Source organism: Cyrtonyx montezumae, unplaced genomic scaffold, assembly GCF_038088225.1.
Source record: "Cyrtonyx montezumae isolate F1298 unplaced genomic scaffold, pur_monq_1.0 scaffold_8, whole genome shotgun sequence".
Classification (NCBI taxonomy): Eukaryota; Metazoa; Chordata; class Aves; order Galliformes; family Odontophoridae; genus Cyrtonyx; species Cyrtonyx montezumae.
In genome coordinates this window covers 88754753-88770760 of record NW_027072089.1, presented here as the reverse complement: position 1 = coordinate 88770760, position 16008 = coordinate 88754753, and the positions used below count along the sequence as shown (strand labels likewise).

At 40.4% G+C, this 16008-nt stretch overlaps 1 protein-coding gene across 1 annotated transcript in view; it reads right to left on the bottom strand.

The window, feature by feature from the left end:
• ATP9B (ATPase phospholipid transporting 9B (putative)) overlaps positions 1-16008 on the bottom strand; it is a 172371-nt gene that overhangs the window by 75674 nt on the left and 80689 nt on the right. The window contains exon 10 of the mRNA XM_065753250.1: positions 4385-4460. Coding sequence (XP_065609322.1) covers positions 4385-4460 — 76 coding nt within the window. The remainder of the gene's footprint in view (positions 1-4384; positions 4461-16008) is intronic.

Genomic DNA, 16008 nt, shown 5'->3' with positions numbered 1-16008 from the left:
GCATGCCCCTGTACAAGCTGAAGTGTTAACCCAAGACAGGAATATGGCCTGTATCTTGCCCTGGAGAGCGGATCTTCCCCTCTTGGTACCTCTAAAACACTTGTATTACTCCCCATAAGTCTATGAGTCGCCAGAAGGAACCAAACAATACTGCAGTGTTCCAGAGTTGCTATAAGACCATGTGCAGCATCTGGTGATGGTCTAACCGGGACTGATGACACATAAGATGGACCTGCACTGTGTGATTACACGCTTCCAGTAGATACCACCGAGCACTGGCCCAAAGAAGAGTTTGACTGATGCGCCAATCATCACTCATCTTGGATTACATCAACATGCGTTGCGACGGGCAATTATGTAAGCGTCGCGATGTATTGGGTCTCTGTATCAAGGGGAGCTCACCTTATGGTTACTTGATCAGTGGTTCATGTTGTGAAGGGGTGGAGTGTATGGGAACTGCTGAATCATGGCCTGAACCACTGATTGGTCACCTGAGGTGAATACTGAGTCAGCCATGGGGGCACAGGTGAAGGTGATATACCTGTGTGAGTGGAAGGGGTGGAGCCTGGTTCCACCTCTCCCAAACCCCATTTAAGGGCTGACTGCTACCAGGGAAGGATCTCTTCTTGGAGATCCCTCCCATGTGGAGTCCCCTGTGAGCCTTGTCATCATAAAGGTGAGCCATCTTCTCTTTTGTATTATCTGTATACTGTTTATATAGAACTACTTAAAATATACCATCCCCTATACTATCTCCTTGCGGAATACCATCATTGGGAGTTATTTACCTTACAGTTATGCAAAGTAAAAGCACTAAAAACAAGGGGAAGAAAATAGGCCTGATAAAAGCAATGTACTGAAAAAGTATATCATGTAGGAGAAGTCTTAACAGAAACAAGCCAGCACTTCGCATGTGAAATAATGCAGTGGGATTACAAGAAAACATTATTTCCTCCTGTTTTCTCTTTTTTTAACTTGCTCTTCAGATTACATTATTTGTCTTTTCTTCTCCTTGCTGCTGCCAGTACCATATCATACATACTTTTATTACTATTAATGCTGTGAAAGCCACATATTTCCCTCTAAAATCACAGAATCACAATAAGGGAAAAAAAACTCAGAAAACTGAGCTGAGAACTGGCAATTGTATCACAGGGTACCATTATGCATGATGCTTTTACATACAAATCTGACACTGCACATATTGTAAAGCAAAAACGCAAATCCAGGAAGAAAGAAAATGTCTTTGTCTGACAACTGCTCTTCATATCCTATGCAAAACCTTTTTTGAAATAAATGAAGTTGTGCAACCTAACTACACGCTCCTTTCCAGTGAGCCTACGATACAGCTCCTTGTCTCATCAGTTGAGGCTGACAGCATCAGTCAGTGGTATGTCAAAACAAATCACTTGACCCAGAAGGTTCTGTAACAACCTTTTGTGGTTTTGATGCCGGTATTCCACATCAGAACATCCTGCAGGCTGCTAAGGAGTTAATGCTGTGGGAGCAGCAGAGGGGCGGAGCTCCGCACCGGATGCCAGGCGGCGCTCCTCTGGGCTGCCGTGGAGGTTCAGCACGTGTGCTTCCCCGGCAATTCCTCCTTAACGTAAGCTCACAGCTTTTGGTTTAGAAACTTCATTTCTCTCTCAATTGTTCGATTTTATTAGATTTAGTAAAGTTACCGTTCCTTCTCAGATCATGCCGTTGTTTCTTTTCGTCGACCCATCTCTTCCCGCTGTTTCCCCCTTCCCCCGGAGCGCGGCTGTGCTCCGGCGGCCACGTGGCCACTGACACAGTTTTTTTTTCTTTTTCTCTTCTCTTCTCTCTCTCTCTCTCTTTGGTTTTCCCTTGGGGCACTGTCACAGATAACACCGTGACAATTATTGGTGGAGAATGCGGGCAGTGCAATATCTGTACTCCATTGTAAAACTGGTGCTAAGTGGACTAAGGGTTTTCATGTACCTTAGAGCATGCTGGCGTCTTAAGCTCATGTTCAGCACCGGAGTCATATCTGCATACAGCTACTTTAGTGTGCTGATGGGGTTACATGCCTCCTGCCTAAACACCCTGGATTGGTTTGTCTTTCCTGAAGTGAGGGGCCCAAAACTGAACAGAGTACTCGACCTGGTGCGGCCTCACCAGTGCTGAGTACAGAGGGACAATCACTTCCCTTCTCCTGCTGGAAACACAATTTCTGAAACAAGCCAGGATTGGCACTTTTGGCCACCTGGGCACACTGCTGGCTCATGTTCAGCCGAATATCAACCAATACCCCCAGGACTGTTTCCTTTATACAGTCTTCCAGCCACTCTGCCCCAAGCCTGTAACGTTGTGGCCAAAGTGCAGAACCCAGCACTTGGTCATGTTGAAGCCCATCCCATTGGCTTCAGCCCAGTGATTCAGCCTGTCCAGATCCCTCTGTAGGGCCTTGCTACCCCCAGGCAGATTGACATTTCCAGCTAACTTGGTGTCATCTGCAAACTTAACGAGGGAGTACCTAACCCTTGTCCAGGTCATCAATAAAGACAGTGAGTAGGACAGGCCCCGGTACCAACACCTGTGGAACACCACTCGTGACCGGTCACCAGCCAGATTTAACTCCAGTCACCACCACTCTATGGGATTGCCCCTCCAGCCAGTTCCTTACCCAACAAAGAGTGTACCTGTCCAAGCCACAGGCTGCCAGCTTCTGCAGGAGAATACAGTGGGAGACAGTGTCAAAGGCTTTGCTGAAGTCAAGGTAGAGCACATCAGCAGCCTTTCCCTTATCCACCAGATAGGTCACTAGATCATAGAAGGAGATCAGGTTGGATAAGCAGGACCTGCCCTTCATGAACCCATGCTGGTTAAGCCTGATGCCCCAGCTGTCCCGCACATGCCATGTGATTTCCTCCAAGACAATCTGCTCCGTAACCTTCCCAGGCACTGAGGTCCCGCTGCCAGGCCTGTAGTTAACTGGATCCTCTTTACAACCCTTCTTGTAGATGGGAGTCACACTGGTAAGCCTCCAGTCTTCTGGGAACTCGCCAGTCAACCAGGAGCACTCAGAGATGGAAAGCGGCTCGGCTATCACCTCTGCCAGTTCCATCAGCACTCTCAGGTGAATCTGAACCAGCCCCGTGGACTTGTGTCAGTTCAGCTGGAGTAGGAAGTCTCTGATGTTTCCTCCTGGATCGTGGAGGGCTTATTCTGCTCCCCAACCAAGACTCCCAAGTCAGAGTGAAGTACCCTGAGGATAACTGGTCTGACTTTTAAATTAAGACAGACATAAAGAACAAAATGAGAACCTCAACCTTTTCCTTACCCTCAGTGGTCATGCTCCCACCCATGTCCAGTAAAGAATGGAGATTCCCCTTGATCCTCCTCTTACAGTTGATATTTTTGTAAAAGAGTTTATTGTTCCCTTTTACCCCAGCAGCCAAGTTGAGTTCAAGCTGGGCTTTTGCCTTTCTAATTTTCTCTCTGCACATCTTAACAACTTCTCTGTACTCTGAGTTGCCTGTCCCTTCTTCTGCAGGAGGCAGATTCACTTTTTCTCTTGGAGCCTCAAGAATAGCTCCCTGTTCATCCATGCCACTCTTCTTCCCAGCCGGCTCATTTTGCGACTCAGGGAGACAGCCTACTCCTGCACCTTTAAGACTTCCTCCTTGAAGAGTGATCAGCCATCCTGGACCTCTTTATCCTCCAGGACTGAATCCCAGGGGAGACCCATACTAGTCTTCTGCACAATTCAAAGTCCACCCTCCAGAAGTCCTAGTTCCACTGTCCCCCTTCCTGGCTCCACCAAGAATTGAGAACTCTACCATTTCATGGTCACTCTATCCAGGACAGCCCCTGACCTCCACATTTTATAATGTCTTAGAGGCTGAATAAAGCATCTATTTAATAATAAATGAAAGACAGAGAAAACATTACTGATATTTAAAAATTGATCGAAAATTATATAACAGTGTAACTGGGTAATAATTTCTGATGAAGACTTGCCCAATAAAAGATTTTAAGCAAGTTTTACCTTCACCATGGTGTGTGTATCAAGAAAATCTCTTAACGTGTGCAAGACCATTCTCACTTCTTAGCAAGACGCTATCCACAGTGGATTGAACATATCACTTTACAATATGAATTTTTAATTAAAAAGTTCAATAGCTTTAATGGGACACAAAAGACAGCACTACTGAAACAGCAAAAAGTCTATTAAGAAGGATCAAAAAGATATGAAAGTGTTGTCAGTAACATGAGGAAATCGATGAGAATGCAAACAAGGGAGCAACAGAAAGACAAAGATTTTCAAAAGTCATTAATATTTCACTACATAAGAAAAAAAAGTACAGTTCCACAGATGAGGTTTTAGATGTATTTTCAGATTTGATGTTGCAAGACTTACCTGAAGCAACAACAGTGCTCGCCCATAATGTATTTTCTATGCTAAGGCTTTCATGAACTGCTGGATCACTGTCTTCCTGTGAAAAATAAGAAGAACTACTATATCAGCATTACAAACAGCCATATTTAAGCCAAATGGTCTCAATAAAATAATTTGCACAGGATGTCTCAATCCTTGCATCAAATCACTGTGTAATAGCATTCACTGAATATACATTGTCTAGATTCTGACAAAAAATTCACTTGTGATTCAAAACTGTATTACTTAAAAATATTTATGTTCTGAGAAAAAAATCAAGTCAACATCTTTTTTAAAAGGAACATGCTCCTTCCTCAGCTTCATGAAATTGAGGAACTGTATGCCATATCTAACAATGAAAGTGAGCTAAGAACAGTAACCACTAAAAATTAGTTTTGTTCCTTATGACTATTTTAATCATTTATAAATGATACAGTAAGTTATGATCATTATCATTTTGCAATCCAAGTGACATTACAGCAACTTAAGGGAAGACTATTTTACTTTTAAATGTAAACACATTTTCCACTGTCTTACAACATGCACAAAATGTACATCCAACAGGAAAACACTTCCAATATGAAATTGCTTCTATGATTCCACGAACTTTCCTCACCTCTCCATCCTTCCTTGCCTCAGTCCACTGACTAGAAACAAACTTAATTTTTCATAATTAATTATGCACATCTACATATTTGTTACTTAGCAGCTGTGAAATGTTTACCGCTACAGGACTTTAGCAGGTAGGGTAATCAAGAGACTACAGACTGCACTAAACATTTTGCAGGAAATGAGAAACCACAAGTACACAAATTTTGCATAAGATTGATTATCAAAACCTATATCCATTTGTCAACTTATTTTGAAAAAAAACCAAAAACCAAAAAACAAAAAACAACAAAAAACGCAGAACCATGGGATACACTGCTTAGAAATTTATATTCCTAAAAACCAAAAGATCTCAAAAGAAACACACTTTTGTATATAATTGAAAATTTCCTAGCAAGGACATTGTAACTCTTCTTAATTAAGAATTGTCACATAGAAATTGACACATAGAAACCTATTCTGTCAGAAATAGAAGGAAAGAAAGGAAGGGTACAGAATTAAAAGATTAAAAAAAACCCCAAAACATATTTCGGCTCAAGACTCACAAAAGTAGCGCATTCTATGAAGAATTACAGATGGTCTCTTACAAAGATTATGCTTTGATAAAAAAAAGGATTATTTTTTTAAATCTTATGTAAGGAATTAAGTAGTGTTAATTCCTTAACAAAATATATTAGAGACAACAGCAACTGGAAGTCCTCTAATAGAATAACATGACACTGTGTAGGAATTTTCAATAAATAAATGCTAAAGTGAATTCCAAAATATTGCCAGATAACAGTAAAAATACTTCACACTGATATCCCTACAGAAGTTTAAAGAGTTAAAATGTAGGTTTTTCTTCACACAGTTAAAAATGGTTCAATTTTTTGCTTCTGTATATGTAGAAAAACAAATTCAATTTTAAACTTGGACTGATGGCTAAGATGCACTTATCTGATGATCTGTTACTAAAATGAAAAGGCAGACTTTCAGCATCACTGTAGTTCTGATTCCAGTAATAGGCACATGAAATTAGATGGGATTAAGCTACCTGGAGGTTATAATCAAATCTTATCTGTGGAAACCTCTAAATTTCAATGAATCATTGTGTTTCAAGTAACAGATATCATGTTCTCTTTCGTCTCGGACAAGCAATGCTTAGGAGAGCAAAACGACTAACTGGAACTACTTCTGAAGGTAATACAGGATCAGCAGCTACAGCAATATTTATAAGTTACTAATGCTACCAGTAATTTTAAATTCTTGATCACTGAAACATAAAATATTAAAGAAGTATTATTAGAACAACTTTTATTATCTATATAATCATCAAAGAAGTATGATTGATACTATGCAGTCACCTCCGTAATACTTGAAAACTTAATCTGAGACAACCCTGAGACAGGGTTCATCCACAGACCATATTTTTGATAATTTCTCCTACCTTGATAATGCTCAGATTTCTGTCTTTCTTGGATTATCAGGATTCTGTGACTATTTCAGCCTTCTTAAAACCTAACTAAGCACTGCATAGGGTCATAAATCTGATTACAAATTATCCACAGAATAGTAGTTTTTCAAAGGAAGACGCTGGTATTTGTAAGTCAAAATACTAACTGTGGCTGTTTTGGACACAGTATTGGGTGGAAAGACTGCCAATTACACACGTTTCAACACATGTCAGCGTTGAAACAGGAATATATTCAGTGCTATGTTCCTATAGGGAACTTATTTAGAGATTTCAGAATCTGTTTCAACACTGTTAATAAAGCATGGATTGAACATATTGAAAAGAGATATCAAATTAATGCATTCCTATCGTGGGTTTTTGAGGAACAGCACAAAGTAGCAGAACAACGTTCCTGAAATCCTTCAACATTTTCATAAGGCATTGCCACTACATGACCATGACTATGGTCATATAGTGACATATGGTTCATATCGTGAAGTGGAAGGCTAACACTTTGGCTGGCACCAAACAGCAGTATTCATTTCACAGAACTGTTCATAACATGTACAGACTGGTTTTGGTAAGCAAGAGACTTGCTAACCTTGATTACTTTTTATAGAATCATAGTATTGCCTAGGCTGGTGGGAACCTTAAAGCCCATCCAGTTCCACCCCCCTGGCATGGGCAGGGTGGCCAACCACTAGATGAGACTGCCCAAAGAGCGCATCCAACCTGGCCTTGAATGCCTCAAGGGATTGGGACATCCACCATCTCTCCAGGCAATCTGTTCCAGTGCTTCATCACTCTCTGAGTGGAAAATCTTCCTCCTGACACCTAATCTAAATCCTCCTCTTTAAAAGCATTCCACCTTGTCCTGTCAACTATCCACCTGTGTCAAAAGTTGATTTCCATCCTCCTTATAAGCTCTCTTTAAAAATTAGAAGGCTGCATCAGGTCTCTTCAGAGCCTTCTCTTTTCCATGTTGAACAAGCTGAACACACACAATCTTTCTTCGCAGGAGAGGTGCTCCAGCCCTCTGATCATATTTGTGGCCCTCCTACAGACCTGCTTCCACAGCTCTACTTCTCTCCCGTGCTGGGGGCCCCAGGCTTGGACATGATACTCTAGATGGGGCTTTACAAGTGCAGAATAGAGGGGACACCTCACTCTTCCTGCTGGCCATCACTCTTTTGATGCAGTCCAGGCTACTGTTGGCCTTCTGGGCTGCAAGAGCACATTGCTGGCTCATGTCAAGGTTTTTGTCCATCAGGATTCTCAAGTCTTTCTCAGCATGACTGCTCTGAATGATTTCTTTTCCCAGTCTGCACTCATATCTGGGATTGCCTGGACAACAGTGCAAAACTTCACACTTGGCCTTGTTAAGGCTCATTAGGCTTCCAAGTGCCCAGTTTTTGAGTACATCCAGGTCCTTCTGGATGATGCCTTTCTTCTTCTACTAAGTCAATTTCATCACTTAGCTTCAGTGTCATTGACAAACTTGCCACTGGCAGGTCATCTCGGAGCCTTCTCTTCTCCAGGCTGAACAGCCGCAGCTCTTTCAGCCTGTCCTTACAGGAAAGGCTGCCTGATTTTTATAGTTCTATATACATTTACAAAGTGGAAGGTGAAAAACAAAAAAAAGAGAAATTCTGTTCAAGTATTCTAAATAATAAATCTGTGGAGTTTCTCATTGCATCACTAAGAAGTGATGAAGAAAACTAATGTACAAGTGTGCAAAAAAAAGTTTTTCTTTTTTTTTTCTTTTTAAACACACTGATGTACCTCAAAGAGGAAATCATGCCAGCATTCGTCAGAGGAGCTGCCAGTACATGTATAGGAATGTGCATTCTATTAGAGCAGACCTCAAAGAATTTCAGTGAAATTCTGCAACTCCACCAAAATTAATGGTTTAATCTTCTACAATCATCAAAAAAGTTGATAGGACACAGACATGGATAATAATACTTGGAAGAATTTAGTTTCAATACATTAAATAGTTTCTACATTTTTCCTCTCAGAATTTCCATACCAAATACCTGTTGTTCACAGAAGGGCTATGAATCAGGTTAACCCTGACACTGAGACAATTTTCCATCTGCCATTTTCTAACACCATAATCACACTGAAGTAATCATTTTCACATCATGCTGAATTCCAAGATGAAAAAAAAATGTTTCAACACAAATGCTGTTTTTTACCTAGCCACTGAATAGAATATACAGAATTAGGGATACAGAAATATTTGCTTCTATATCTCCACTTTCATAGTCATAACTTCAAATATAATAAAAATTAAACTTTAGCACAAAATAGCTTTAAAAATGCATACATGATTTAATAGTGCTGTAGTACTGTAGTTTACAGTTTAGGACACTAAAATTTTAGACTATGACATAAAATGAAAAGCAGTTACATGTTTAAATAGAGCAATCATTTCAGCATTTAAAAATGAGGGTAGATTAAAGTGTTCTTTCTCTTTACCCTGCCCTGCTCCACTGAAAAGAAACTGTCAGCGGAATTCCAGAGAAAAATGAACCAGGTCTCAATGTGTTCATCACCACTGTAGGATACGAAGAAAAAGTGGTAACAGAACAAGGAAAAAAATAATTAAAAAAAATTAATCAACCTACAGAAGTGGCCAGATGAAATTCTGTACTTTGAAATGTAAAGTTGCATACAAAACACACATCCCGAATTCACAAAGTAAATCAGCTTTTAGCTGATTCTAACCACTCAGAAAGCAGATTGAGGTTATTACAAATCTACTAAAATGATAATTTAATAAAGAAAAGACTGAATGCTTAAAGCTAGTAGGAGAGAAAAATAATGAAATTAAAAATATCAAACTACAAAGAAACCCATGGCTTAACCATGTGCTAGGTATGTATTTCTTCTTGCTCTAAACAGAAAATAAAAGGAACTGGGAAATTTTCAGAAGGCCAAAGTCCACGTTCAAACTAGCTTCTAAACCAGGTTTGACTAAATAAATTGGAACTTTTTAAGTAGAAAGATAAAATACGCCTTTGATAATAGATAACTGTCATCTCCTTCAAAGAACAAAAGAAGTCACTGATAAGTCAGCAAAAACAAAACAGGTAGTTGCTCTTCATAAAAGTATGTGATTAACCTGTAGCACTTCTTGCTGTTTCAATGCTGAAAGGTTACGCAGGTTCAAGGACGGGCTGGCTATGTTTAAAGATGGAAAATTCATTGCAAGTTACTTAGAGAAATCAGCCCTGACTCAAGAAGTTCCCATGTCATGAGTTAAAAGACAGAAGAAACTTCTGAGGAAGCACTATCATCTTCTTATCCTATTTCTTATTCTCTTCCCAGTAGTCTACTTCTAGCTGCTGTCAGGAATAGGATACTAAGAATTGTTGTGGTTTTTTTTATCCCTCAGTATATTCTTCAGTTAATAGATTTTGAGTACAGTTGATAAACTAGAACTCAAAGAAATCAATATTCTAGCATTTCTACTGGTATATAAAAAAATAAGATTTAGAAACAGTCACAGAGTGAACGCAGAGTGAAAGGACAATGCAACAGCTGCAACACAAGAGAAATTAAAAGAAAAGATTCTTAAGGGAATGATGGAAGGGGTACTCAAACGTAAGAAATCAGGGAAGATCACAAGCTATGAAGAAACAACTTGCACAATTCTGGACATATGTCATAAGCAAAAGGTAAATACTGTGCCTGCCAGTACACACCAATTCAATACTCTAGAAACATGGTGTCAGCGGTTTGTGGGACAGTTTGACCCGGTACCGTGACAATTGAGGCAGGGGACCCACAGGCCCACACCCTGGGGAAGGGGAAGGGGAAAAGGGAAAAAGGAGAAGGGAGATGGGCCTAAGAACAAAACAGCAGCAACGATCTGAGGAAGAAAGCTAATTTACTAAATAAGATAACAGAAAGTAAAATAACACAATATAATACAATGTAATTGGAATTGAGGCTAATGAATCAAATAAAATGAGCAAGAGAGAGTGTCCAATAAACCAAAGGCCTTATGCTAACGCTGAAGGTGGACAGCTGCAACAAACACCCACTGCTGAGCTCGATCCCAAAGGGAAGAGGGACGGTCCCGTGACCGCAGACGGTTTTTATCTTTCCCTCTGGGCATAAACACGTAAAAATGCAAAGCATCGCACAGTCCTCTGGGGAATGTAGTTCTTCCTCTCTTCTGAGACAGGTATACCTGGAACTATCGATGATCCACGCAGCTAGAGAGTTAACTCTTTAACTCTAAATGCACTACATGATGTTATGATGTGGAATATCAATAATATAACAAAAATCATAAAACCATGACACATGGGTGTCCAAACATTTGGGTTGCCTGGATCGCACTGAGTAAAGAAGAATTGTCTTGGGTAACATATATAAGTTGCTTTGAAATTATGCCTCCTATTTATTTCCATGGAAACTACAACAGATACTGAAAGCATAGTAACACTATTTGACAGAGCAAAACTCACAGCTACAAATCACTACATATTTTCAACACAAAATGAACAAGAGCCTGCATACCCTGCTCAAAAAAGTCTGCCACTGTTGACATGCACCACCTACTGTCTCACTATGCTCACATACACTGTGCCAGTGCGGACGGGACAGGATGTAAAGAACATCCTCTCCCTGCTGCTGGAAAGGAAGGTCCCACTTGGAGTTTGTGGCAAAGAGCTCCTGGAGAGACCAGAGGCCGACCCCTTGGATTCTGGAGTCGGGCGTACAGGGGGTCTGAGGAGTGCTACACTCCAACTGAGAAGGAGATCTTAGCTGCATACGAGGGGGTTCGAGCTGCTTCTGAAGTAATCGGTACTGAAACACAGCTCCTTCTGGCACCTTGATTGCCAGTGCTGAACTGGATGTTCAAAGGAAAGGTTCCCTCCACCCATCATGCTACTGATGCCACTTGGACTAAGTGGATCGCACTGATTACACAGCGAGCTCGGATGGGGAACCTCAACTGTCCAGGAATCCTAGAAGTGATCATGGACTGGCCTGAAGATAAAAAGAGGCCCCACCATATAATGAACTACCAGACAATGAAAAGAGATATGCCCTGTTCACAGATGGATCGTGTTGCATTGTGGGTAAGCACTGCAGATGGAAATCTGCTCTGTGGAGCCCCACACAATGAGTTGCAGAAGCCACTGAAAGAAAAGGAGAATCAAGTCAATTTGCAGAGGTAAAGGCTGTCCAGCTGGCCTTAGATATTGCTGAACGAGAGAGGTGGCCCATGTTATATCTTTACACTGACTCTTGGATAGTGGCAAATGCTTTATGGGGGTGGTTATAGCAGTGGGAACAAAATGGTTGGCAACGGAGGGGTAAACCTATTTGGGCTGCTGAACTGTGGAGAGACATTGCTGCCTGAATAAAGAATATGGCTGTAAAGGTGCGCTCATGTTCCTAAGAGCTGGGCAAGTGAAGAACAACAAAATAACCATCAGGTAGATCAAGCTGCCAAAGTTAAGGTGGCTCAAGCAGACTTGGACTGGCAACATAAGAGTGAATTATTTTTAGCTCGATGGGCCCATGAAACCTCTGGCCATCAAGGAAGAAATGCAACATATAAATAAGCTAGAGACCGAGGGGTGGACTTAACTATGGATGCTATTGCACAGTTTATCCATGACTGTGATACACGCGCTGCAATTAAACAAGCCAAGAGGATGAAACCTCTTTGGGGGGAAGGGCGATGGCAAAAGTATTAATATGGGGAGGCGTGGCAGGTTGATTATATCACCTTGCCACAAACTCACGATGGTAAGCGTTATGTGCTCACCATGGTGGAAGCAACCACTGGGTGGCTTGAAACATATGCAGTACCCCATGCTACTGCCTGAAACACCATCTTAGGGCTCGAGAAACAAGTCCTATGGCGACATGGCACTCCAGAAAGAATTGAGTCCGATAATGGAACTCATTTCAAAAATTCTCTTGTAAATACTTGGGCCAAAGATCATGGCATTGAATGGATTTATCATATCCCCTATCACGCACCAGCTTCTGGTAAAATTGAAAGGTACAATGGGTTGCTAAAAACCATGTTGAAAGCAATGGGTGGTGGAACATTTAAGCACTGGGAGAAGCATTTGGCAGAAGCCACCTGGTTGGTCAACACTTGAGGATCCATCAATTGTGATGGTCCTACCCAATCCAGATCTCCACCTACTATAGAGGGAGATAAGGTCCCTGTAGTACATGTAGAGAACATGTTGGGAAAAGTAGTTTGGGTCCTTCCAGCTTCTGGAAAGGGCAAAACTCTCTGGGGAACTGTCTTTGCTCAGGGACCTGGGTCTACTTGGTAGGTGATGCAGAAGAATAGGGATGTTCAATGTGTACCACAAGGGAATTTGATGCTGGGGGAGTGCCGTCGGTAATTCCATGTAAATACATATATATGTTGTATGAGTGTGAATTTAATGCATGTTAATCATTGTTCTTCTATATATATATCAAACATGATGTAGTGATGTGGAATAAGGGGTGGAATGTCATGGTTTTATGATTTTTGGTACTGGTATTCCACATCATAACATCATGTAGTGCATTTAGAGTTAAAGAGTTAATGCTCCAGCTCCGTGGATCGATAGTTCCAGGTATACCGGTCTATAGAAGAGAAGAAGAACTCCATTCCCCAGAGGACTTTGTGATGCTTTGTGTTCTTACATGTTTACACTCAGAGGGAAAGATAAAAACTGTCTGCGGTCACGGGACGCTCTCTTTCCTTTGGGATGGACTCAGCAGTGGGTGCTCGCTGCTGTCCGCCTTCAGCGTTAGCATAAGGCCTTTGGTTTATCGGACACTCTCTCTTGCTCATTTTATTTGATGTATTAGCTTTAATTCCAATTATATTGTATTATATTGTGTTATTTTGCTTTCCGATATCTTATTTAGTAAATTAGCTTTCCTCCTCAGATCGTTGCCGCTGTTTTGTTCCTAGGTCCATTTCCCTTTTCCCTTTTCCCTTTCCCCCTTCCCCTTTCCTGGGGCGTGGGTCCGTGGGTCCCCCGCACCAATCATCACGGAACCGGGCCGAACCTGCCCGTAAACTGTTGACAGACAGGGATTATGAAAGTCTGGAAAACAGATATGATCAGATTTTGAGTTAAATATCTGTTTGCAATTCTATACATTCCCTTTCAAAATTTTCTGGTAATGTATTTATATTACTGAAAATGATGTTGCAAACAATTTGATGTTGGTTTTTTTTTTTTGCAATTTTGAAACCTAGTCTTAAGTTCCTTTACCAAAAGGGAAATAATGGGTGCGTATTCTGCACTGTTAAGAGCCCTGTGTTTAGTTAATGTGTCAAAATGCATACAATTATTCAGTATTGCTTGAGTCAGCAGTGCACAGTACCCTGGTTTCAATTGATACAGCGTTACTACTGCACTAACAGTTTGGCTGTTGCTGAGTGATGGGTGTGTGCCCCAGGCCGCACTGTAGGGAAGAGCTACTACCATCTTCATAGCACACTGCCAACTGGGCCAGGCCGAGTGCAGGTTGCGGGTTGGATATGACTGCTCTAGAATAATCTCTAGACTCCAACTGAAGAGTTGGGTTAAGAAGTAAGGCTGTTTTCTTCCTATAGATGTATGGTTTTCTCATGACTTTTCAGAATTGATGAAATAGCTTCCTGTCTCAGTTTCAGCTGGAATGGAGTTGTTTTCTTGACTGTCTGGTATGATGCTATGTTTTTGGTTCAGGGAGAAAAAATAATATTAATAACACACCAGTGTTTATAGTTGCTACTAAACAGTGTTGTATAGAGCCAAGGATGTTCACAGCAAAGTGCCCAAGGAGCTGAAAGGGAACAGAATTAGGACAGCTGACTTAAACCGGACAAAGAGATATTCCATACCACATGACATTAAGTGGAAGGAGTTTTGAAGAGAATAAGAATTCATCTCACTCTTTTCCATTGCTCAGGGACTAGCTGGACATCATTCCAGGTGGTGAGCAATTACTTGGGCATCACTTGTTATATACATTCATATATATATATATATATATATATATATATATATATATATATACATACATACACATACATAATAATTATCCTTTTCATTTTCTCTATCTTAGCAAATAGTTTTATCTCAACCCATAAGTTCTTTGTGTCTGTTTTTATTTTTCCTGATTTTTTCCCCATTCCACTAAGAAGGGGAGGAGTGAGCAAATGACTTTGTGGTGCTGAGCCACTTTCTGGGTTAAACTATAATGTTTTCTTATTTATTATATCATCACAGGACCATCAGATAGTTGATACACACCAGTAGTCATATCTGTAAATCCCTATTCTGTGCATTCTATATTTCGCAATAAGATCAGACAAAGAATGGAGAATGTTCTGAGAACAATCTCACACATTTTCACAGAATCCAAGTACAATATATTGTTTCTTGGTAGGGAATCTAGAAGAGGGGAGAGGAGAAAAATTGACTTATGTTATTGTTTAAGGGTCAGGCATAATACTTCCCACATGCCCATGCAAAGACACTCACACTAAACTTTCATGTAATGTCTGCATATGATGCACCGAAATCCATGGTCGTCAATGAAAAATTACTTAGTGTGGACATCAGAGTGTAGTGGAGCTTTAATCTCCCCTGATGTAGTTATGCAGAAGCACTGCAAAATGCATAGTCAATCAGCTGTGAGGTTAGTTGTGAATGTATTTCTCTCACAGGAGTACCTACAAAGAAGTTGTTCCCACATAAAAACTATACAGCCGTGGATTTAAGTTCATTTTGATTTATGGTCATGCACTTTTCCAAATCATCTGGCTGCTATACTGTTAGTACTATATCTTCATAACAAGAAAAAAAAAAGAAATATCAGTGTGCTATTATCCTGTCAACCTACCTTTGCAAGAATTCTTTGATCACCAATGCCTAAGTAGGAAAAATGTATGCATCAGTATCACTGAGCTCGTTACTTTTTTTTTTCTTTGGAACTTTAACATAAAATTGGGATAAGATGCAAAACCTGATTTAGTACAACAAGCAAGAACTCACAGAAAAATTGGAAAGATAAATCAGAAACTGTTCTAAAGCAACACCCTAACATATTTTACTTTGTGAAAAGTAAACTGTTAATGACAAGAAAAAAAGGTTTCTAGAACTATGCACGGTGTGATCCAGTATATAATCCAAATATAAGGACACGCCCTCAGATGTCTGCATACAGAATTTTAAAATGAACTGCCCTTACTGCTTGTGCAGTTAAAACAATACAAATCTAACTGTGACAGCATAAGGCACACCACGATTATTTACAAATATCACAGATGCTTGAATCATATTGCTCTTATTATGTGTATGAATGGAACCCACAACAGGGAGCAACTGTTTAGTCACGATTTCCCAATGTCTTGATCACACATACTAGAGTTGTTAAAAAAGCTCTATGGAGTTCAAATTATATTTAGAACAGTATATGCTTAGCTGTTGGGACTGGGATAACACTATTGCAGCTTTTAATAGTTGTATTTGGACAATTGGATAATGAAATGTTTAAGTAAAAACTTTAGAAATGTGTGGGCAAAGGA